This window comes from Sander vitreus, chromosome 6, assembly GCF_031162955.1.
Source record: "Sander vitreus isolate 19-12246 chromosome 6, sanVit1, whole genome shotgun sequence".
Classification (NCBI taxonomy): domain Eukaryota; kingdom Metazoa; phylum Chordata; class Actinopteri; order Perciformes; family Percidae; genus Sander; species Sander vitreus.
In genome coordinates this window covers 33883580-33907578 of record NC_135860.1, presented here as the reverse complement: position 1 = coordinate 33907578, position 23999 = coordinate 33883580, and the positions used below count along the sequence as shown (strand labels likewise).

General features: G+C 43.9%; 1 protein-coding gene across 10 annotated transcripts in view; it reads right to left on the bottom strand.

The window, feature by feature from the left end:
• LOC144520132 (palmitoyltransferase ZDHHC3-like) overlaps positions 1-23999 on the bottom strand; it is a 91347-nt gene that overhangs the window by 32265 nt on the left and 35083 nt on the right. For 6 of the 10 annotated variants that reach the window (XM_078253822.1, XM_078253820.1, XM_078253821.1 and 3 more), the window contains one exon: positions 15871-15952. In XM_078253822.1, coding sequence (XP_078109948.1) covers positions 15871-15952 — 82 coding nt within the window. Of the gene's footprint in view, positions 1-7015; positions 7344-7428; positions 8025-9469; positions 12584-15870; positions 15953-23999 lie in introns of those variants that run through there. The other 4 variants (XR_013502181.1, XR_013502179.1, XR_013502180.1 and 1 more) reach the window with 2 other exon arrangements.

Below are 23999 nucleotides of genomic sequence, written 5' to 3'. Positions count from 1 at the left end.
CGCCTTCTTGCAGTCGGGGGTACTTGCAGACGCAACATCACATGTAGACCACACAAGTTATATGTAAATCGGAATAACTTTTGCCAAGATACAACCGTTCATGTTTTAACAGCCACCTACAGGAAGTTGTTCCTCTATAACTTGCGCATTGTTTTAGCTTTCAAAATTCTTTTGATAACTTTTAGTCACGAGTGTCCACCGAGTCTATATCCAAGTTTTCGTGCAGATTGGCCTCACGGCCCAGGAGGAGTTAGACAAAGTAGGTTTCCCATATATCACGATGTGACTAATTAATAACCAAAATTCTAACAGCTTCACCTAATGGCCGAATCACTCTAAATTTGGCATGGCTGCTCAAGCCCCTATGCTGTACAACTGTGTCATGTTTGGTGTCAATCGGAATAAATCTTGGTAAGATACGCAACTTCCTATTTCGACAGCCCCCTACAGAAAGTTGGTCCTCTGTAACTTGCGCATTGTGTTAGCTATCAAAATTCTTTTGATATCTTTTTGTCATGAGGGTCCACAGAGTCTACGTGTACATTTTTGTGTAGATGGGACTCACGCTCTAGGAGGAGTTAAAAAAAGTAGGTTTTGCTCAAAGCGAATTTGCTAATTAATAAAAGAAATGAAAAAAGCGCCATCTAAAGGCCGATTGACACCATATTTGGCACACAGCCTCATTGGCATATGAGGAACAACTGTCTTAAGTTTTGTGTCCATCGGAATAGCCGTGTGCAAGATACAACCGTTCCTGTTTCGACACCCACCTACAAGTAGTTGGTCCTCTGTAACTTACGCATTGTTTTAGCTATTAAAATTCTTTTGATAACTTTTTGTCACGAGGGTCCTTCGAGTCTATATGCCAGTTGTCGTGCCGATCGGACTTACGTCCCAGGAGTAGTTAGACAGAGTAGGTTTCCCATATATCAATATTTTGCTGATTAATAAAAAAAAATTAAAACAGCACCATCTAATGGCCGATTGCCGCCAGGTTTGGCACAGATGCTAAACCGGCCAGGACGAACAACCTTGTCAAGTTTCGGGGCAATTGGAATAATTGTTGCCAAGATAACGCAACTTGCTGTAACTTGCGCATTTTTTCAACTATCAAAATTCTCTGGATAACTTGGGGTCAACAGATACTACCTGCAAAGATTCAAGAAGACTTAAATCACGGCCTAGGACGAGTTCGAAAGAATGTAAAGCATAATTAAAAATGCCAATGAAGGTAAATGGGAAATATATCCGCAGTGATAAGAGCAACATGGGTATTAAATCTGGTGAAGATCGGAGCAACTATGTCCAAGTTAAGGCCTTCCAGGCATTAGCGGGCGCTATGGAGCCCACTTACAGGTTTGGGCCAAATCGCTGTACAGTCTCGTAAAGCTCCCAGGTGTTTATGTGGGCGCCAATTTTTGTGAGTTTTCATATATACTGAGGTCGTCAAAAATGTGCCCAAGTGCTAAAACCAATTAGGGGGCGCTATAGAGCAACCATACTACTCCCAAGCCTAAATGTGAATTCAGATGAAAGTTTACTATTGTGCACATGGCTGCAAAATCTTGAGTTTTCGTGCATCTTAAAGTCCTCAAACAAGTGTTAGTAAAATATTGGTTTTGTTACACGAAAACCAATATTTCGGAAATTATAGAATTTTATAATTTTTTTCTAAAAATAGCACCATGGACTTGAAGATGAGACCTATGTTCCCTCAAAAGTTGGTATATTAACTTATTACTTTTGTCCAATTTAAGGTGCACGTTAGGGGGCGCTATGGAGCCCCCTGGCAACGCCCGAGCCCAATCACTACAGAACTTTGCAATTTTCACCAGTTGAGACGTGTGCAAATTTGTGTGAGTTTTCGTGCATGCTAACCCCCTCAAAAATGCGACGAGGAATTAGTAAAAATAATAATCTGACCAAAAACAATAGGTTCCTTGCACTTTCGTGCTCGGGCCCTAATTAAAGCTGCTCCCAGTCGACACAGCCATGTATTTCTGTGACCGTCGGACACTGCACACAAGATTTAAATGAATTCCCTCGATATAGTGCATAGCGTTGGAAATGACATTTAAAATTCTGCACCACTTTCTTTGTCCACTATTTATACGTCATGTTGCTGTATATCACATTTAAACTACATGTAAATTTCAGGTAAATCTGATGATTTTCGTCAGGATTATTTCCTGTTGCATGTAGGTGGCGCTTGACTATAACTCATTGACTTGTTCATGCTCTCAGGCCTGGTCTCTAATTAAGCATAAACAATTTGGGGCAGATTGGACAACGTACACTCTACTTACAAACAACTACCTGTTTTGTGGCATTTGATACCTAGCTACTTCTAGCATACTTCTTTGAAGTTTTGTACGGGGCGCTATTGAGTCAATTTATCATATCGACCCATGTAGATACAGTGGGGCAAAAAAGCATTTAGTCAGCCACCAATTGTGCAAGTTCTCCCACTTAAAAAGATGAGAGAGGCCTGTAATTTTCATCATAGGTACACTTCAACTATGAGAGACAAAATGAGAAAAAACTAAATCCAGAAAATCACATTGTAGGATTTTGAATGAATTTATTTGCAAATTATGGTGGAAAATAAGTATTTGGTCACCTACAAACAAGCAAAATTTCTGGCTCTCACAGACCTGTAACTTCTTCTTTGAGAGGATCCTCTGTCCTCCACTCGTTACCTGTATTAATGGCACCTGTTTGAACGTGTTATCAGTATAAAAGACACCTGTCCACAACCTCAAACAGTCACACTCCAAACTCCAAAGGCCAAGACCAAAGAGCTGTCAAAGGACACCAGAAACAAAATTGTAGACCTGCACCAGGCTGGGAAGACTGAATCTGCAATAGGTAAGCAGCTTGGTGTGAAGAAATCAACTGTGGGAGAAATTATAAGAAAATGGAAGACATACAAGACCACTAATAATCTCCCTTGATCCAGGGCTCCACGCACGATCTCACCCCGTGGGGTCAAAATGATCACAAGAACGGTGAGCAAAAATCCCAGAACCACACAGGGGGACCTAGTGAATGACCTGCAGAGAGCTGGGACCAAAGTAACAAAGGCTACCATCAGTAACACACTAAACGCTAGAGAGCATTTGGATGATCCAGAAGAGGACTGGGAGAATGTCATATGGTCAGATGAAACCAAAATAGAACTTTTTGGTAAAAACTCAACTCGTCGTGTTTGGAGGGGAAAGAATGCTGAGTTGCATCCAAAGAACACCATACCTACTGTGAAGCATAGGGGTGGAAACATCATGCTTTGGGGCTGTTTTTCTTCAAAGGGACCAGGATGACGGATCCGTGTAAAGGAAAGAATGAATGGGGCCATGTATCGTGAGATTTTGAGTGAAAACCTCCATCCATCAGCAAGGGCATTGAAGATGAAACATGGCTGGGTCTTTCAGCATGACAATGATCCCAAACACACCGCCCGGGCAACGAAGGAGTGGCTTCGTAAGAAGCATTTCAAGGTCCTGGTGCGGCGTAGCCAGTCTCCAGATCTCAACCCCATAGAAAATCTTTGGAGGGAGCTGAAAGTCTGTGTTGCCCAGTGACAGCCCCAAAACATCACTGCTCTAGAGGAGATCTGCATGGAGGAATGGGCCAAAATACCAGCAACAGTGTGTGAAAACCTTGTGAAGACTTACAGAAAACGTTTGACCTCTGTCATTGCCAACAAAGGGTATATAACATAATAATATAAAGTATTGAGATGAACTTTTGTTATTGACCAAATACTTATTTTCCACCATAATTTGCAAATAAATTCATTCAAAATCCTACAATGTGATTTTCTGGATTTGTTTTTCTCATTTTGTCTCTCATAGTTGAAGTGTACCTATGATGAAAATTACAGGCCTCTCTCATCTTTTTAAGTGGGAGAACTTGCACAATTGGTGGCTGACTAAATACTTTTTTGCCCCACTGTAACTTCAGGCCTGGACTAACATCACGTATAACATCTTGAACGATTTGGGGCAGATCGGACGATGTATGTTCGAGTTACAACAACTTTCTGTTTCATGATGTAATGTTGAAGTTCGCCGTGCCGCCACAGCGACGCCCTTTGACAAAAAATCACAATCTCCAAATTGAAGCATCATCAAAGTCTTAAGGCTTTCCTGAACACTTTTGAAGTGGATCTGGTCAATCCGTTAGGTAGAGGACATCAAAACTTACTGTTGCCAGTAGGGGGCGCTATGATATATTGATATGTACATGTCTTCAGGCCAGGACCTTTATCAACCCTGAGCAGTTTGGGGCAGACTGGACAATGTAAAGTCTAGTTACTAACTGTTTCCTGTTTCATGGCGAAACATGAAAAATCAGCATACCACACACCTTTTATGTCATGTTGCTGTATATCATGTTTAAACCAGATCATGTAAATTTCAGGTAAATCGGATGATTTTCGTCAGGCTTACTTCCTGTTGCCAGTAGGTGGCACAATAACTGTAGCCCAATTCAGGGGTTGCAGCTTTCGAGACTAATGATTGCGTCACACCAGCGTGATGAAGGCTGTCCCATTTCATTTATTTTCGAAGGCTCCTTCAAATGCGGCCACAAATGTGGCTTCCTTTTACAGAATTCTGAGGATGCAACTGTTGTATCCTTCGCAGCCAGGATTCCCAGCATTCATTTCGGCATTCAGCAGAACGGCAGCTGACAAAGTTAATTTTTCACCCACAATTTTTGTAATATTTCATCATTAAATTCAGTTCCGAGAATGTGTCAGGCGCTCAATGGTGTTTTAAACCCCCCAATGTCTCCTTCCAGGCAGCGCTGCGACCGTTCTTCAAGGCACCTAACCCTAACCATTGCTTAATACTAGTGCCTTCCAGGCAGCGCTGCCTGGAAGGAGACATTGGGGGCTTAAAACACCGATAAACGTTTCATGCGAGACATTAACTGTGTAGATGTCAAATATAGGCAGTGTCATAAAAACTGATGGCAAATAGAAGATTTGCTTCGGAGTTGAGGAGGTCCATAAACTCGCTTGACGCCAGCCCCTAACGTTACTGTATCTCGGCCACCCACATCTGAAAATGAAACGTTTAAGGCCTTCATTATCAAAACTCAGTGTTTAAACTTGACTTGTATCTAATGTCAGTAACATTAACGGTTAAAATTAAACATTTTAATTTAATTCTAATTACTATGTTATTTTGCTAAGCTGCTTGTTGTTTGCTTTAGTGGTGCGAAAACAAAACTGATTAAAGCTGCAAGCAGCGATGGACGGGCCCTTGTGCGCGTGTCGAGTTATTGGCGGACGCTGCTCCTTGCGACCGTGCATCAAATCGTCACCAATGAAAAGGGAACTCCCTGCTAAGTTCAATGATACCTCACACAAGACTCTACGTCATACAGTTCATTAGCTGTGAAAGGCGCCGTGGCCTAAGCATAGGGGTCAGGGCAAACCTTTACCAATAAAAAAGAAAGTCTCTGCGGAGTTCATTGATACGTCACATAAGATTCTACCTTAAACGGGTCACCAATTCTGAAATGGGGCGTGGCTTAAGCATAGGGGGCGGGCCAAACCATCACCAATGAAGAAGGAACTCTCTCCTGAGTTCAATGACACCTCACACAAGACTACCTTAAATGGTTCAAATGTTATGAAAGGGGCGTGGTCTGAGTAAATGGGCGTGGTTAAAGTATAGGAGTCGGCTCAGTTTCACATGTAGACCACACTTTCTAAGTTTCATGTAAATCGGTTTGTCCTATAAGGCTAATTTCCTGCTGCCAGTGGGGGGCGCTATGACCAAAAGTAAATTTTGGCCTGTAGTTGTCCTCAGGCCTGGCCTCTTGTTGATTGTGGGAAATTTCAAGCAGATATGATACAGATACACTGTAGTTACAGCCACTTTCTCGTTCATCGCTAAACACTCAAAATGGCCGCCACGTCCACACCGTTTAACGAAAAGTTTTTCTTTTAATAACTTTTCATCTTTAAGGTGTTGAGATGGTAGTATAGCACCTTGACTTTTAGGCCTACTTGCTGTGGCCACTAGGGGGCGTTACGACTTTGAGCCAATATTGGCCTGTAGATGTCCTCAGAGTTAGAGTCTTATGAATCCTGAAAAGTTTCGAGCCAATTGGACAATGTACACTCAAGTTACACCCACTTCCTGTTTCGATGGCGAAACGCACAAAATGGCCGCCCCACCATGGCCATGCCCTATGACGAAAAGTTTTTCTTTTAATAACTTTCCATCTTTAACATCTTAAGATGGCACAGACCAAATTTGAAGTTGATCGGATGAAATCTCTAGGAGGAGTTCGTTAAAGTACGACATGTGGAAATGGCCAAAATCGCACTAATTTCAAACTTTCAATTCAAAATGGCGGACTTCCTGTTGGGTTTAGGGTATGGCGCCAATGACGTTTCTTGTACGTCTTGACATGGTACATATGTGTACTAAGTTTTATGAGTCTATGTTAAACGTACTGCAGGGGCTCAATTGTTTTAATTTTGTAGGAGACGCTAGCGAGCCATTTTTGTGCGCCTATTCCCGTAACCCTTAAAATACGTAAATTTTCACCAGACTTGATGCGACCGCCAATTTTGGTGAGTTTTTGAATATGTTAAGCCCCTCAAAAAGGCGATTCATTTGCAGAAAATAATAATTCCTTCAGTTTCAATAGGGCCTTCGCCGCTGTCAGCGCTCGGGCCCTAATAATAATATATAAAATAATCTTAAACTAAATAATTAAATTCCTATATACATATTTGGGCCGAGCAGGGAGTCCCTGGTAGCACTGGTGGGCCTGGATAGGGTGCCGCATTAAAGACCCTGGTATCTTTGTCCAGGGCTGAGCAGGGAGTCCCTTTTGGCCCTGGATAGGGTGCCGCATTAAAGACCTTGGTGTCTTTGTTCAGGAGTGGGACATCATACTTTTTGGGATGCATCTCTCCACCGCATCGTCCACAGAGTCAATCAGCTGCCATGTCACTAAGATGTGTAATAAATTAATAAAAGACAAAATATTACTTCATAGCTTTATTTGACATCTGATATCTCTCACCATGACATATTTGTAATAGGCAACATTGTTGTTTTGCAAAATATTTTAAATAGGAACAATAGCTTTACAATTCTTATACTTGCCCATTAAAAATAATCATGGTTGGGGGGTACCTCCTCCAGGGCAGACACCTCTGCAGTTAGCTGGTTACGCCAGGGAGCACCACTTACTGCCTCCAGATCATTCTTCCCCTCATCCTCTGCCACATCCTCCTTAGGCTCATCCTCCAGGGCCACAATGTCACCAGCCCCGAGACAGATGTTGTGCAGGATGGCACATGATGTTATGACCTAAAATGTATAAAAAAACGCATTTATAATTTTTTTTGAAAATGTATACCATATATATAACAAAACACTTTGAGTGAACACTTACGTAAGGTACAAAGGTGTAGTGCACTTCCAGCACTTGCAGGAAGATGGCCCGGGAACCTGGTCTTCATCAACCCAAAAGCACGCTCTATAACAGAGAGTGCCCAGGAGTGAGGGATGTTGAAGCGCTGGGTTCCCACACCTTGTACAGTCATCCTGTAGGGAGTGATGAGGGGGAGTGGATGTTGGAGGCATGGGTACCCACCAGTTGGCAAGGAGGAAGTGCCCTGGAGGAGGGTAGAGTGACCGCCGGTAGAGTAGGCTGTAGTAGAGCACTCTGGAGTTGTGGACTGACCCAGGCCAGCCCAAACAAAACGGCTCTGATGGTCACACACAGCCTACAGGATGGAATGAAACATCCTGTTCCTGTAGCACTGACCACCAGGGCCGCCTGGTAGCTTGATGCGGACATGGCAGCCGTTGATTGCCCCAGCTGCTTTCCTGAAGGATCGGTCTCTTGCCAGCCCTGCAAACCCACGAGACACCGCCACCAGGTCCACCTCCTCAGTGACTGAGGACGATGCGGTGGACAGTGGATCGAGGCATCCCAAAAACACCATGGTTGATTGTGGCACCCCATCCATGTCTCTGTGCCTTCTCCTTTTAAATAAAATGTAATTATTTTGTAAAAGTTAAATGACAGCCATATAAACTACTAAAAATTGTTAACTGTTGACCCTCACTTAACCGTTAGCTAAAAGCTGTTTCATGCGTCTTGCATTTAGCGCGGTCGGCGATTTGACGCAAACGCAGCCTGGGCAACTGCGGAGGGTCTAATCGGCGAGCACCAAGATTTTGTAATAATCATAGGTGTGATTGGCAAAGGACAAAAAAAGCAGGAAAATATACACCACACCCATGGCGCTGCAACAGCACAATAATGTGACACAATAATGTGCCACATGAAGTGACAGTGCAGCATATGACAGTAGCAACAGCTGAGAACATTAAGGTCTGTGGTGACCAGGTCCACCTCACACAAACTTCCTTCTCCCATTCTCTCTCTTTACTACCTCACACACACACACCCACAAAAATTCAGCCCTGGCACTGTAGCCACACCAGCCGACATTACAACGCCCATGCAGCCCCACCCACGGACATGTGCATTCACTAATTACATTTATGTACAGATGGTGAAATAATGTAAGCAGTACCTTATGTAACAGATTTTTAAACATTTAATGTAACTGGAAAACAATGCTTTCTACTTTTTAAAGAGCACACGTTTATAACAATTTTTTATTTGTCGTTTGTATGCTGTTACTCTCATTCTCTACAGTATGTTGTTCTTTGTTGTCACTGTCTGTTCGATTGTCCATGTTTCTCTCTGTTGACACTGTACATACTGTCTGTCTGGTTCTCCATCTTTTCATCCGTTTTAACTCCAACTCTGCAATTTAAATGTTTTTATGGCTGTCTGTGATCATACTTCAGGGTTTTTCCTTGCTCAGAATTTGTCTTTGCAGGAACACACAAAGCAGGGGGGGAGGGGGTCTGGGGTTTTGAGGGTAAAAGACTTCAATTCCTGCATTCTGATACATTTTTAGGCACCAATTTATGGTAAAAATGTCAATATTTATTGCAAGGAAATCACAAAATCCTGGTGGCAGGTAACAATTCAAAATATAATGGAATATTATTATATTCAGTAGTCCAGTAAGGGGGCTTTCACATCCGACATGGGCCGGATACGACAACACTTGATCCTAAAGTCCAGTTGTTTAATTAGCATGAACAGGGCTTTATGGTAATTTTTTCCCCCCAAGGAGCATGTTTTGCTCCCAAGTTGAAAAATTTAGGATTGACTTAGGCTACTTAATCATCCATCCATCCATCCATCTTCATCCGCTTATCCGGGGTCGGGTCGCGGGGGTAGCAGCTCCAGCAGGGGACCCCAAACTTCCCTTTCCCGGGCCACATTAACCAGCTCCGACTGGGGGATCCCGAGGCGTTCCCAGGCCAGGTTAGAGATATAATCCCTCCACCTAGTCCTGGGTCTCCCCCGAGGCCTCCTCCCAGCTGGACGTGCCTGAAACTGTACTTAATCAGTGATGTTGAATATAGCCTACAGTGTAATGGACCACCACAGTTCATTTATACATGTGAACCGCGGATTAATTGCAGAGTTTAACCTACAAGGTGGAAAACTACAACGTGAATGCAGCAGAAAGACTGAGCAGAGCGACGCTGCTTGTTCAGGGTTGTCATGTGTACTCCTATAGGCCTACACTTCGCATCAGGCGTTAAAACCAACTGTACCGAATTAGACTACTATTTAACGCGATAACGAGACTTTTTAACCGGTAATGAAACTGTCTCAATTTAATACTGATGCCGTCAGACGGCCACGCGGACAGACAGCAGTCGGAGTTCCGGCAGAGCTCTGCGCCCGTCAGCAGCGGCTTCTCACTGCGCAGCCGGTCCCCCAGAGCATCATGATCACCGGGAGGGTCCGGTACAGTCTGAACCCTGCAAACAGAGATCCCGTTTGAAGATGACATGCTCGATTTTGACTGAACGTCCCAATTTAAGTAACCTCCGATTGGGTCGTAGTAAATGAAGTACCCTAAGTTTAAGATTAGGTGTTGGTCATTCTCAACACCTTTCTACCCCCACCCCCACACTTATCAACTCTGGACTCTGTGCTGCTTCCAGCCTGTGTAACGTACGTTACTCACCATCGATCGACTGTTAGCTGTCAACCTCCCGACTAACTGTTACCGCTAGCTAGTGATCTAGCGAGGATTAGCCCTTCAGACCACAGTGGACTTCAGTGGACTCGCCATCCAAACTTCCGACTGGACCTTCATCTGCCACAACTGCCGGACTCTTTCAAATACACGTACTCCCTGTCTCCGCCGATCACTTGGGAGCGTTGGTCAGCTGTCAGCTTACGCCAACTAGCTTCTGTTAGCTTCCACCGACTGACGGCTCGCCCAGCACATCTGTTCGCTGTAGAGCTCTTTTAGCCATGTTTCCCGGCTCAACACCAAGTTAGTGTGGGCCACTACCTCTCTGCACTGCCGAAAATGGTGCTCCTAAAATATTCCTCACTGCAAAAATAAAAATATTGTCCCGTTGTCGGCTTCAGCTAAGAAGATAGTTCGCCCCCACACGTCCAAAATTCTTATTCAAATAACCTTCCGCAACGATTGCAGGTTCTTTGGTGGAGCTCTGCTTTGAATGAAGTTACATCGTGACAAATTAATGGACCACTTGCGGAGTGATATGAATCAGAGGCACAAAAAACGACCGGTCATTATGTTTACCAATACCCCCGACCTGTGCCTTGCAGGGGAAAAAAAAAAAGAAAAAAAAAGAAAAAGCGGATTTGCATGATTTACGAGAGCTTCGTTTTCAGGTCGGAAAAGCCGGATTTCCGGATTTATCTGGAAGAATCACACCCCTGAATAATGCGGATGCGGTCGCATATACCGCGTTGCAATGATTGGCTACAGGAGAGAAGAAGTCTGTATTTTCAGCCGCTTTGACCGAAATCAGTATGAAAGTCCATACGGTTCGTAGCGATCATGCGTGCCATTTGCAGCACCCCGACCGCGCTGAATGCAAGAAGCATGAAACCGCTTTAACGTTAATATATTAACATTACGGTTTGATTTAAAGTGCTCATATTATGCTCTTTGGCTTTTCCCCTTTCCTTTATTGTATTATATATCTTTTTGTGCACGTTATAGGTTTACAAAGTGAAATAGCCCAAAGTCCACCCCAAAGGGACTTACCATCTTCCAGAGAAAACACTGTTCACAAACTGCTCCAAACAGGTCTGCTGTAGTCCAGCATTTACTTCTGTGACGAACGTGTGTCACTTTGTAACACACGTTATAATGCTCGCCTAGCTGCTAACATGGCACTCCCTCATACTCTGCAACTGACTAGCTAGCAGTACTTACTGCGCATGTGTGACTCCCAACAAAGATGGTACAGAAGTGAGATGTCTCACTCTGTAGCTAAAACAGAGAGCTCAACACACTGGGTGAAAAGAGGAGCTGCAGCAATGTGCAGTACAACAAATATATGGTGTATTCTGGTACAACCTCTAAATACAATTATGAACCTGAAAATGAGCATGATATGAGCACTTTAACTACTTAAGCCTATCTTATTTTACCTCTCCGTGGTCCTCTCGCCGTTTGGCCCCAGCGATCAGCTGCTGCTGTCAAGGTTGCTAGGCGACAGGAGTGGCGCTTCATGACGCAAGGGTAAGGGCTAGACTTTGAAGGATGCAGCCCCTGAATTGGGATATAGCTTATAACTTATTGACTTGTACATGCTCTCAAGCCTGTTCTCTAATCAAGCATAAAACAAATAAATGTTACTGACCGAATTGCAAGTCAATCAGGTTAAAACTGTAGGAGGAGTTTGTTAAACCTGCGTGAAGCTGGCCCCCCATGTCATCTAAAAATTATTAAAAACACTGCTATTCGTTTGTACTTCCTTTGTGCTACGTTTGTGCCGTAAAAAGAGTTTTAAGTAGGGCTGTCAGCATTAACGCGTTAATCGCGATGCAATTAAGGGTCAAGCATAACTCATTAATTTTTTTAATCGTATTAATGGCATGCCACGATTTATAAATTTATTTTCACTTCACTCGGCTTTGCGTCGTGCCTAACGGGCTACTATTTTGCCGTAGTTCCTCGTAACACATCCTGCTGCTGCAGGAATAGCAACGCGGATTTCAGTGCATCATTCTGGTGCCACTGATATGCCTGCAAGAGATTTGAGCACTTTCAAAAAGCCAACATCAACGTTTCAGCTTTAGCGCCAAATTATCTCTTTACACATCTAGAAAAAAGGTGGGCGTCACTATACGGAAAGCTGCGTTTGTTCTGAACATTTTGTTATGAAACACTTGGGGATCAGTTATATTTAAATACCTTAAAAAGGTAAATTTACGAAGATATGTTAAAACATCCTTAGACCTCAGAGGGTACAACAAGAGTACAACACCTGCAAATGGTCCAAAACGTTAAGAAAATGCACTTTTTTGTAAGTCTGAACAAGATAAATTTCATACATGTAGGTAAAATGCACTGCAAGGGCTTCTTCTTTGAAAGTTTGTAGGTGGCCCTATTGAGCCAATGTACTACACCCAAGACCGGGACCCCTGTGGTCGTCTTCGGGCCTGGACTGTCATCCTGCATGAAAATTTGGGGCAGATTGGATCATGTACATTCAAGTTACAACAACTTCCTCCCTCATGGCGTAACATCGAAGTTCTCCATGACACCACAGCCATGTGCTTCAACACAGACTCACAAAATTCAAAACGAAGCATCATCACAGTCTTAAGGCTTTCCTGCACACATTTGAGATGGATCTAGTTAACCCGCTAAAAAAGGAGCACATCAAAGTATAACGCCTGTAATTTCCTGTTGCCAGTAGGGGGCGCTATGACTATAACGCAATACTAACATGTAGATGTCTTCAGGCCAGGGTTCTTGTAAAGCATGATAGGTTTGGGGGATACTAACCACTTCCTGTTTGGCGAGGGAACATCAAAACTCGCACACTTTCTGTCTTTTCACACACACTATACGTCATGTTGCTGTATATCATGTGTAGACCACACAATAAAAATGAAATGTAAATTAATGTAAATCAGATGATGTTTGTCACATAAGGCTGATTTCCTGTTGCCAGCAGGTAGCGCTAAGAACCTGACTCGATAGATGTCTCCAGGTTTGGACTCTCGTGGAAGTATTAAAGTATTCAAAAACAAATTGTACTTAAGTATTGCAAGTAGTTTATTTTAAAATGTACTACTCAAGTACGGAAAGTAAAAGTACAAATATTGTGTTATGTAGTTATTAAAGAAAGCAGTCAAAAGTTTGAATATCATATTGTTTATATTATTTCAATTTATTTGTATACTTCTTTGAAAATAAAAAGGAAACTTGTTTTGGGGAGAATAAAATTGAGATTTCCTAGTAACCTTACCAAAAAGGCTCAGGATGCTGCAAAATGTTGTATAATATGAAAATGGCTGGTGGATTTAATACAAAAAATAATAATTTATTGAATGAATCAAATTTGAACATGTGTCAGTGGCTTGTTGATCTTTACATTGTTAGTTAATTTCTTAACCTGCAGCCTGGGACACACATTCATACGGTTTGATAAAATACTTATTGGACTTTAACTTATCATTGCACTTACAATAACCAGCATAACTGTCCTCAATTTAGGTCATCATGTACGTCTCATCTCTGGTTTTTCCTGCATCCACTGTGTGTGTTTGTGTGTGCGCGCGTCAGTCGCAGGGAGAACTGAGCTGCAGCCCCGCCCGCTGCAGAGAGCCGACAGAATTGAAACAGCAGCAGCTTTCAGCAACTTTAGAGTGAAAAAACGTTACATTGATGTTAAAATGTATAGGCCTACAGGTTGGAAGGACGGTCTGAAATGTTTTGCACGGTCTTTCACTGTATGTTTTGTTGGTAAATGTGAGATGTTCGAGTCACACACGTCTCGTCTTCATATCATAAACAAGGAAATGAATTCACTTGGTCATTGGCTCTCAGAGTCACATACTGATACAAAGTCTAGCACGTGGGACTGCTGGGATTGGTTGAAGTCACGGGAAACGGTTATTGGTCAAATTTGCGGAAACGTTGCGGTGATTTGTCAAAATTGCGAGTCACAAAATTCACGGTGATTGGTTGTAACGAGTAACGATGCAGCACATGAAAAAATGTATGTGCTCAAGTATTAAACTCATCGAAAATATGTACTCAAGTAAAAGTGGAAGTAGGAGAACTCCCTTTTAGTACTTAAGTACAGTAGTGAAGTAGTTTTACTTCGTTACTATACATCTCTGGCCATCACCGACCGACAAGTCAGTGCTCGGGCCCAAAAAAGCTGCCTATAAAACCCAACGTTAGAGGGTACCGCCACTCTATCCGCTGTCTTTCTCTCGCCCGAGACACACACATGGCTGCAGTCTTCAGTTCAGTGTGGTGCTGACTCGCGCAGCTTTCTTTCTCTGTCTTTTTATTTTTTTATTTTTTTTTTTTTTTTTAAACACGAGTCAGGAAGCGGACATCCTAGTAAGACATAGGTGTATTAAAACATGACGAGATTTCTCGTCTAGGTAAAAAGTTGTCTCGTGATATCAGTAAACAGTTGGTCTTTTACAATACATCCATGAGTCTGGCTTTGACCTCGAAATTAGCATAGAAGATCCACTGCCTCGTGTCCAAAGTTGACTCAGAGTTAACTTTTGCAGAGCAATATCGGAGTTGCAATTGGAAAAAAGCTACCTGTAAAACCCAGCGTTAGAACTTTAGAGAGAGATCACCCGGATAGCTCAGTTGGTAGAAAAAACATCTCCATATCTTAGGCTGAGCAGTGTATCATTGTTGAAGAAAGTCTCTGTTGCACTTTGAATATTGAGAGAGTACTACTTTGATTATGGTTTGCACTTAGAAAACAGACAAAAAAAACGTTATTTTTATTTGAGGAAACAAAAGTATAATTAAGCTGTGGTTAGGTAACCGACAGCTTAAATTAGAAGGCAGAAGCTCACGCCGCAGTTTGGTCTGAAGAGGTTAGTGATGCAGGAGAGAAGCCAGTCATTTGAGTTTTGCAAAACCTTTTTCCTCGTTTTTCATTTTATGACTTTCGATTGAAAAAAAAGACTATTGTCATATTTCTTCATTGAAGTTTTCTTTAAAATAGTGTTAAGTTAGTTGAACCCAATCTCGTGTATCGGCTCATAAGCCGAGTGTCTCGTCACAACCTTAGTAGGACAGTATGACACCAGGATGGCAAACAAAACAGGTTCATGGAGCGTTAAGGCCTTTAGAGGTTTCATGTTTTAGTAAGTGCACTTTACCACAAGACAATAATGAAAATGTGGCTTGCATGCTGTCTGCTGATGTGCTGATCACATTCAACTTATAAAAAGGTTCACAGCTTGCTATGCAACCCAGATCCTTTACAGTACAGCAGGAAAAGGAAGCAACACTAAAGTCCAGCAGGAATGTTGTTTGCACAAAATATTATTCATTCCTGTGAATATTGTATTTTTGATAGCTGTGGAGAGGACCCATATATTATTCCTACAGTGCTGTATTTTTTGCTTTTTCATTTGTTTGTTTGTTTTAATGTATGAATGATTCTCTTTCGGTTTGTCTGCCATTAGCATGACAAAATGCATGTTTCTAAAGCATATACAAGGAAATAGTGGATATAGACACATACATCAATGTTGATTAAAAAAAAAAACTGTTTCTGTATAAAGTTAGGCATAATACATAGTTTTATTTTAATGATATATAATGGGTATCCTGCCACAAACATTTTAACGGAAGATTGTCAGTTAACTCCAGTTTTGAGTAGGCCTACTAAAAGAAAGGCTTTTTTCTTTTGATGAATAAAAGGGAATTAAGAGCTACATAGGTTTAATATAAAAAAAAAAACTCACTTGTCCAATCATCTTCAAAGCAGTAGAGGAAATGGAAGACCACCATGAGCAGAGCGTGGAAGGAGATGAGTGCAATGTACATCTAGGTTAGAAGACACAATAAAGGACCATTCATTACATACACTAACTGCAAACAGAGGGTTTACTAGAGGTGTGACGAGATCTTGTCCCATGAGATCTTGCAATATACATATATTTTTTCAAACATATTTATTGGGTTTTTGTTTTCTTTACAACATAGACAAGCACAGCAACAAAAAACAGAACAGAGAGCATGCACAAATGGCGCACACAAACAGAGCAATCGCACATAGCGCATCCATCCCCCACCCCCACAACAAAGGGATCACAACAGTTATGTTAAATTAATACAAAATCGAGATGAAAGTAGTATATAAGTATGTAAATGTTTTTTGCATCCATATACACATATGATGCACTAGCATACTAAAATTATATATGTGCACATGAGCACGGCTTTACACAATGAATAAACAAATTATAAATACATTTATAAAAAAATTAAAAAAAGGGGACCAGCCACAGTAACCATCAAGTCAGTTCATCACTCCCTCCATCACTTTGTGTACTTTCATTTTCAAGGAAATTATAAAAAAAATGCTTAACGCCAAATACTCCAAAACCTATCAATCCTGTTTTTTGTGAAATAACTTATCTTTTCCAGTGCCGGAAGTGCGGAAGTCACTCCGTTTAACCATTCAGAAACGCCACAGTCAGTTGGTTTTTTCCATGACCTGGCAATGCACCACATACAGTGTCGGGAATATTTGGGTTAAAGTGGTGCAGCTTGATAGGAGTAATGTACCGTCTACTCAGCCATTTATATTGCAACAGTATAGAATGTGAGTTTACAGATTGGGTTTTTACCAAAGAGCAGGCTACTGACCATTCTTCCGCCGATACATTTTCATCTAAATCCATATTCCAGGCCCGTAAAATATTATTTGAAGACTCACTAGATCCACTAACAAACAGATTGTAAAGCACAGACACCAGTCCCCTAGCTCTTAAATATTTTAATGTGATGTCTTCTAAAATGGACATGGGGGGGGGAGCGCCAGGCTATTACACTGCTTAGATAGAACATAATTTCTGATTTGGAGATATTTAAAAAATGTTTGTAGGAATGCCATATTTGGATTTAAGATCTTCAAATGACAAATTCCTTTCCATTGTACAAATCAGATATTTTAGCAAGACCTTTGGAGGACCAAAGTTTAAAACCCAGGTCTGCCTTGCCTGGGTGGAAGTCATTATTACCAAAAATGGGCGTGAATTGGGAAAGCCGTTTTGTCATACCCCAGTAAGCAATGGCATTATGCCAAGTTTTTTTTTTTTTTTTTTATCTGCCGAATACATGTACAAATGTAATGGCACTGTGATATTCTGGGATTCCATTGCAACCCAAGCTGGGGGGTGGTCATCGACAAAGTAAAACATCCATCCATCCATCTTCATCCGCTTATCCGGGGTCGGGTCGCGGGGGTAGCAGCTCAGCAGGGGACCCCAAACTTCCCTTTCCCGGGCCACATTAATCAGCTCCGACTGGGGGGATCCCGGGCGTTCCCAGGCCAGGTTAGAGATATAATCCCTCCACCTAGTCCTGGGTCTCCCCCGAGGCCTCCTCCCAGCTGGGACGTGCCTGGAACACCTCCCTAGGGAGGCGCCCAGGGGCATCCTTACCAGATGCCCGAACCACCTCAACTGGCTCCTTTCGGCGCAAAGGAGCAGCGGCTCTACTCCGAGCTCCTCACGGATAACTGAGCTTCTCACCCTATCTCTAAGGGAGACGCCAGCTACCCTCCTGAGGAAACCCATTTCGGCCGCTTGTACCCTGGATCTTGTTCTTTCGGTCATGACCCAGCCTTCATGACCATAGGTGAGGGTAGGAACAAAAAACTGACCGGTAGATCGAGAGCTTTGCCTTCTGGCTCAGCTCTCTTTTCGTCTAACGGTGCGATAAATTGAATGTAATACCGCACCTGCTGTGCCGATTCTCCGACCAATCTCCCGCTCCATTGTCCCCTCACTCGCGAACAAGACCCCAAGGTACTTGAACTCCTTCACTTGGGGGTAAGGACTCATTCCCTACCTGGAGAAGGCACTCCATCGGTTTCCTGCTGAGAACCATGGCCTCCGATTTAGAGGTGCTGATCCTCATCCCAGCCGCTTCACACTCGGCTGCGAACCGATCCAGTGAGTGCTGAAGGTCACGGGCCGATGATGCCATCAGGACCACATCATCTGCAAAAAGCAGCGATGAGATCCCCAGCCCACCGAACTGCAACCCCTCTCCACCCCGACTACGCCTCGATATCCTGTCCATAAATACTACAAACAGGATTGGTGACAAGCGCAGCCCTGGCGGAGGCCAACTCTCACCTGAAAGCGAGTCCGACTTACTGCCGAGAACCCGGACACAGCTCTCGCTTTGGTCGTACAGAGGTGGATGGCCCTGAGAAGGGACCCCCTCACCCCGTACTCCCGCAGCACCTCCCACAGTATCTCCCGGGGCACCCGGTCATACGCCTTCTCCAGATCCACAAAACACATGTAGACTGGTTGGGCATACTCCCAGGCTCCCTCCAGGATCCTTGCAAGAGTAAAGATCTGGTCCGTTGTTCCCACGACCAGGGCGGAATCCGCATTGTTCCTCTTCAACCTGAGATTCGACTATCGACCGAACCCTCCTTTCCAGCACCTTGGAGTAGACTTTACCGGGAGGCTGAGAAGTGTGATACCCCTGTAATTGGCACACACCCTCTGGTCCCCCCTTTTTAAAAGGGGAACCACCACCCCGGTCTGCCACTCCTTAGGCACCGTCCCAGACTTCCACGCAATGTTGAAGAGGGCGTGTCAACCAAGACAACCCCTCCACACCCAGAGCTTTAAGCATTTCTGGACGGATCTCATCAATTCCTGGGGCTTTGCCACTGTGGAGTTGTTTAACTACCTCAGCAACCTCCACCAGGGAAATTGATGCCAATCCCCCCCTCATCCTCCAGCTCTGCCTCTACCATAGAGGCGTATTAGTCGGTTTAGGAGTTCCTCAAAGTGCTCCTTCCACCGCCCTATTACCTCCTCAGTTGAGGTCAACAGCGTCCCATCCTTACTGTACACAGCTTGGATGGTTCCCCCTTCCCCCCTCCTGAGGTGGCGAAACGGTTTTCCAGAAGCACCTTGGTGCCGACCGAAAGTCCTTCTCCATGTCTTCTCCGAACTTCTCCCACACACGCTGCTTTGCCTCTTTCACGGCAGAGGCTGCAGCCCTTCGAGCCCTTCGGTACCTTGCAACTGCCTCCGGAGTCGTCTGGGATAACATATCCCGGAAAGACTCCTTCTTCAATCGGACGGCTTCCCTGACCACCGGTGTCCACCACGGTGTTCGTGGGTTACCGCCCCTTGAGGCACCTAAGACCCTAAGACCACAGCTCCTCACCGCAGCTTCAGCAATGGAAACTTTGAACATTGTCCACTCGGGTTCAATGCCCCCAGCCTCCACAGGGATGCACGAAAAGCTCCGCCGGAGGTGTGAGTTGAAAGTCTGTCGGACAGGGGCCTCCTCCAGACGTTCCCAATTTACCCGCACTACCCGTTTGGGCTTACCAGGTCTGTCCAGAGTCTTCCCCCACCCCCTGACCCAACTCACCACCAGATGGTGATCGGTTGACAGCTCCGCCCCTCTCTTCACCCGAGTGTCCAAAACATATGGCCTCAGATCAGATGAAACGATTATAAAATCGATCATTGACCTTTGGCCTAGGGTGCTCTGGTACCAAGTACACTTATGAGCATCCCTATGTTCGAACATGGTGTTCGTTATAGACAATCCATGACTAGCACAGAAGTCCAACAACAAACAACCACTCTGGTTTAGATCAGGGAGGCCGTTCCTCCCAATCACGCCTCTCCATGTGTCTCCATCATTACCCACGTGCGCGTTGAAGTCCCCCCAGCAGAACTATGGAGTCCCCAACTGGAGCCCCCATGCAGGACTCCACTCAAGGTCTCCAAGAAGGCCGAATACTCTGAACTCTTGTTTGGTGCATATGCACAAACAACAGTCAGAGTTTTCCCCCCCCACAACCCGCAGGCGTAGGGGAGCGACCCTCTCGTCCACGGGTTAAACTCCAACGTAGCGGCGCTCAGCCGGGGGGCTTGTGAGTATCCCCACACCCGCCCGGCGCCTCACACCCTGGGCAACTCCGGAGAAGAAAGAGTCCAACCCCTATCCAGGAGTATGGTTCCAGAACCAAGACTGTGCGTAGAGGTAAGCCCCACCAGATCTAACCGGTAGCGCTCCACCTCCCGCACAAGTTCCGGCTCCTTCCCCCACAGAGAGGTGACATTCCACGTCCCCAGAGCCAGCCTCTGCTGCCCGGGTCTGGTCCGTCGAGGCCCCTGACCTTCACTGCCACCCATGTGGCAGCGCACCCGACCCCAGCGGTTCCTCCCACAGGTGGTGGGACCCATGGGATGGAGGATGTCCGCCACGTAGCTTTTTCGGGCTGTGCCCGACCGGGCTCCGTGGCAAACCCGGCCACCAGACGCTCGCTGACGAGCCCTCCATCTGGGCCTGGCTCCAGGGCAGCTCCTCGGGCAGGGTCACTTCATCCCTTCCTCGATTTTTCATAGGATTTTTGAACCATTCTTTGTCTGGCCCCTCACCTGAGACCACTTTGCCTTGGGAGACCCTACCAGGAGCACAAAGCTCCAGACAACACAGCCCTCAGGTTCATAGGGACACACAAACCTCTCCACCACGATAAGGTGATGGTTCCCGGAGAAGAAAGTAAAACATACCAGCCCTAATTTGTGCTGCCCAAAAGTACCATAAGAAATTCGGAAATTGCAGTCCACCTTGGTCATATGGTAAATACAACAAGGAAAGTCTGAGTCTAGGCCATTTGTTATTCCAAATGAAGTTTGTGAATGTTTTGTTAAGCAATTTAAAGGAGGAAGGAGCTGGAGAGAGTAGAATTGACTGGAAGAGGTATACAAATTTACTTAAAATTGACATTTTTAGGATATTAATGCGTCCGATTAAGGATATGGGTAATTTGGTCCATCTATTTATCAATTGTGTGACGTTCTCCACAAGGGGGTCATAATTAACTGAAATCATTTTGTCAATAGTAGGGGTGATTTTGACACCTAAATAAGTAAAACCCTGTTTTGACACAGTAAATGGTGTAGGGATCGGGAGACTATTTCTCTCATTTTCTGTCAAAAACATTATCACTGATTTACTATTGTTTACTTTATAGCCTGAAAAGGTACCAAATGTTCTCATCAACTTCAGCAGGCTAGGTAGTGTTTTTTCCAATCTGGAACGGAATAAGATACGATGTTCTAGGTCTCCGACTTTAACCACATTCGAAAATTTAATAAGAAGCAAGGTTGGAGCGTGATCTGAGATTAGGATGCTGTCATACCAGCATTTTGAAATTTTTGGAATCAGCTGTGCTGAGACCAGATAATAATCAATTCTAGAAAGATTCTGATGAGTACCGGAGTAACAAGAAAAGGTTCTCTGGATAGAATATTTACTTCTCCAGATAAAAATCTTTTATGCATTGAAGCAGTTCTTTTCTAGTCAAGGGGTGAGAGGTGTCAACACCGGTGGATCTGTCCAATTCCGGTTGGAGTGTACAATTAAGTCTCCACCTATGATAATTTGGCCAGGCAAAGCAGCTAACATCAAGAAAAGCTGTCTAAAGAAGGTTGGATTATCTATATTTGTCCCGTATACATTAACCAAATTTATTTTGACTGAAAGAAATTCACATTCAATAATAAAGGTATCTGCCAAGCCGGTCTTCAGTGACACATATAAGCTTAAAGGGCACAGTTTTGTGTATAAGTATAAGTATATAAGAGTTATTACCCCTCTTGAGTTAGAGCTAAAAGAGGCTGAAAACACCTGACCAGGCCATCTTCTCCTCACCCTTATCCAGTGTTGGGTGCAACGCGTTACAAAGTAACGTAACTAGTTTTTCTGCTAAAAAAGTAGTGTAACGCACTACTACTGAAAATTAGGTAACGAAACGTTCCTTTTTCAATGCGGCCCAACGTTACTTTTCCCAGGGACAGATTTGACAGCGACACTGCCTTCTCAGCTGCGCGCTCACAAGCTCCACACAGGACGTGACAGAGGCTGGTAGCAGAGTAATCATGGCAAGCGAGAAGCAGCCAAAGCTAACTTTTGATAGCGTTTTAAGCTTCGTGGCTTTTTACTAGACGGCGCTCTGAGCCAGGCAGACACAAAGCTGACAACCTCACAGATGGATGCGGGGAGATGGCCTCATACAGGTGCTGGTCATATAATTAGAATATCATGAAAAAGTTGATTTATTTCAGTAATTCCATTCAAAAAGTGAAGCTTGTATAATTCCACACAGACTGATATATTTCAAGTGTTTATTTCTTTTAATTTTGATGATTATAACGGACAACTGATGAAAACCCCAAATTCAGTATTCAGTAGAAAATTTTAATATTGTGACAAGGTTCAATATTGAAGACACCTGGTGCCACACTCTAATCAGCTAATTAACTCAAAACACCTGCAAAGGCCTTTAAATGGTCTCTCAGTCTAGTTCTGTAGGCTACACAATCATGGGGAAGACTGCTGACTTGACACAAAAGGTCATTGCTAAAGAGGCTGGCTGTTCACAGAGCTCTGTGTCCAAGCACATTAATAGAGAGGCGAAGGGAAGGAAAAGATGTGGTTGAAAAGAAGTGTACAAGCAATAGGGATAACCGCACCCTGGAGAGGATTGTGAAACTAAACCCATTCAAAAATGTGGGGGAGATTCACAAAGAGTGGACTGCAGCTGGAGTCAGTGCTTCAAGAACCACCACGCACAGATGTAAGCAAGACATGGGTTTCAGCTGTCCCATTCCTTGTGTCAAGCCACTCCTGAACAAGACACAGCATCAGAAGCGTCTCGCCTGGGCTAAAGACAAAAAGGACTGGACTGCTGCTGAGTGGTCCAAAGTTATGTTCTCTGATGAAAGTACATTTTGCATTTCCTTTGGAAATCAAGGTCCCAGAGTCTGGAGGAAGAGAGGAGAGGCACAGAATCCACGTTGCTTGAAGTCCAGTGTAAAGTTTCCACAGTCGGTGATGGTTTGGGGTGCCATGTCATCTGCTGGTGTTGGTCCACTGTGTTTTCTGAGGTCCAGGGTCAACGCAGCCATCTACCAGGAAGTTTCAGAGCACTTCATGCTTCCTGCTGCTAACCAACTTTATAGAGATGCAGATTTCATTTTCCAACAGGACTTGGCACCTGTACACAGTGCCAAAGCTACCAGTACCTGGTTTAAGGACCATGGTATCCCTGTTCTTAATTGGCTAGCAAACTCGCCTGGCCTTAACCCTATAGAAAATCTATGGGGTATTGGGAAGAGGAAGATGCGATACGCCAGACCCAACAATGCAGAAGACCTGAAGGCCACTATCAGAGCAACCTGGGCTCTCATAACACCTGAGCAGTGCCACAGACTGATCGACTCTGGGCAAATTCAGGCAAAAGGAGCCCCAACTTAGTATTGAGTGCTGTACATGCTCATACTTTTCATGTTCATACTTTTCAGTTGGCCAACATTTCTAAAAATGCTTTTTTGTATTGGTCTTAAGTAATATTCTAATTTTCGGAGATACTGAATTTGGCATTTTCATTATTTGTCAGTTATAATCATCACAATTAAAAGAAATGAACATTTGAAATATATCACTGTGTGTGATGAATGAATATAATATACAAATTTCACTTTTTGAATGGAATTACTGAAATAAATCAACTTTTTCATGATATTCTAATTATATGACCAGCACCTGTACATACACGCAGCGGACCTCAGTGGACACGCAAGGATTTCCAGAAAAGAGGCTGCATGTGTCTACGACAATGCACGGACCCCGGTACAAGTCGATACAGACATTAGTGTACACTAACATCATGCAACGCCGATGACCTGATGATGTGCATTCAACCCGCGCTGGACTCGTTCATAATGAATCAGCCGTCACTCTGTGAGTAGAGAATCCAGCCTGCAGTGTAGTTCAGACAGTTCTGACTCCTGATTTCTTTCACAAAATCCTC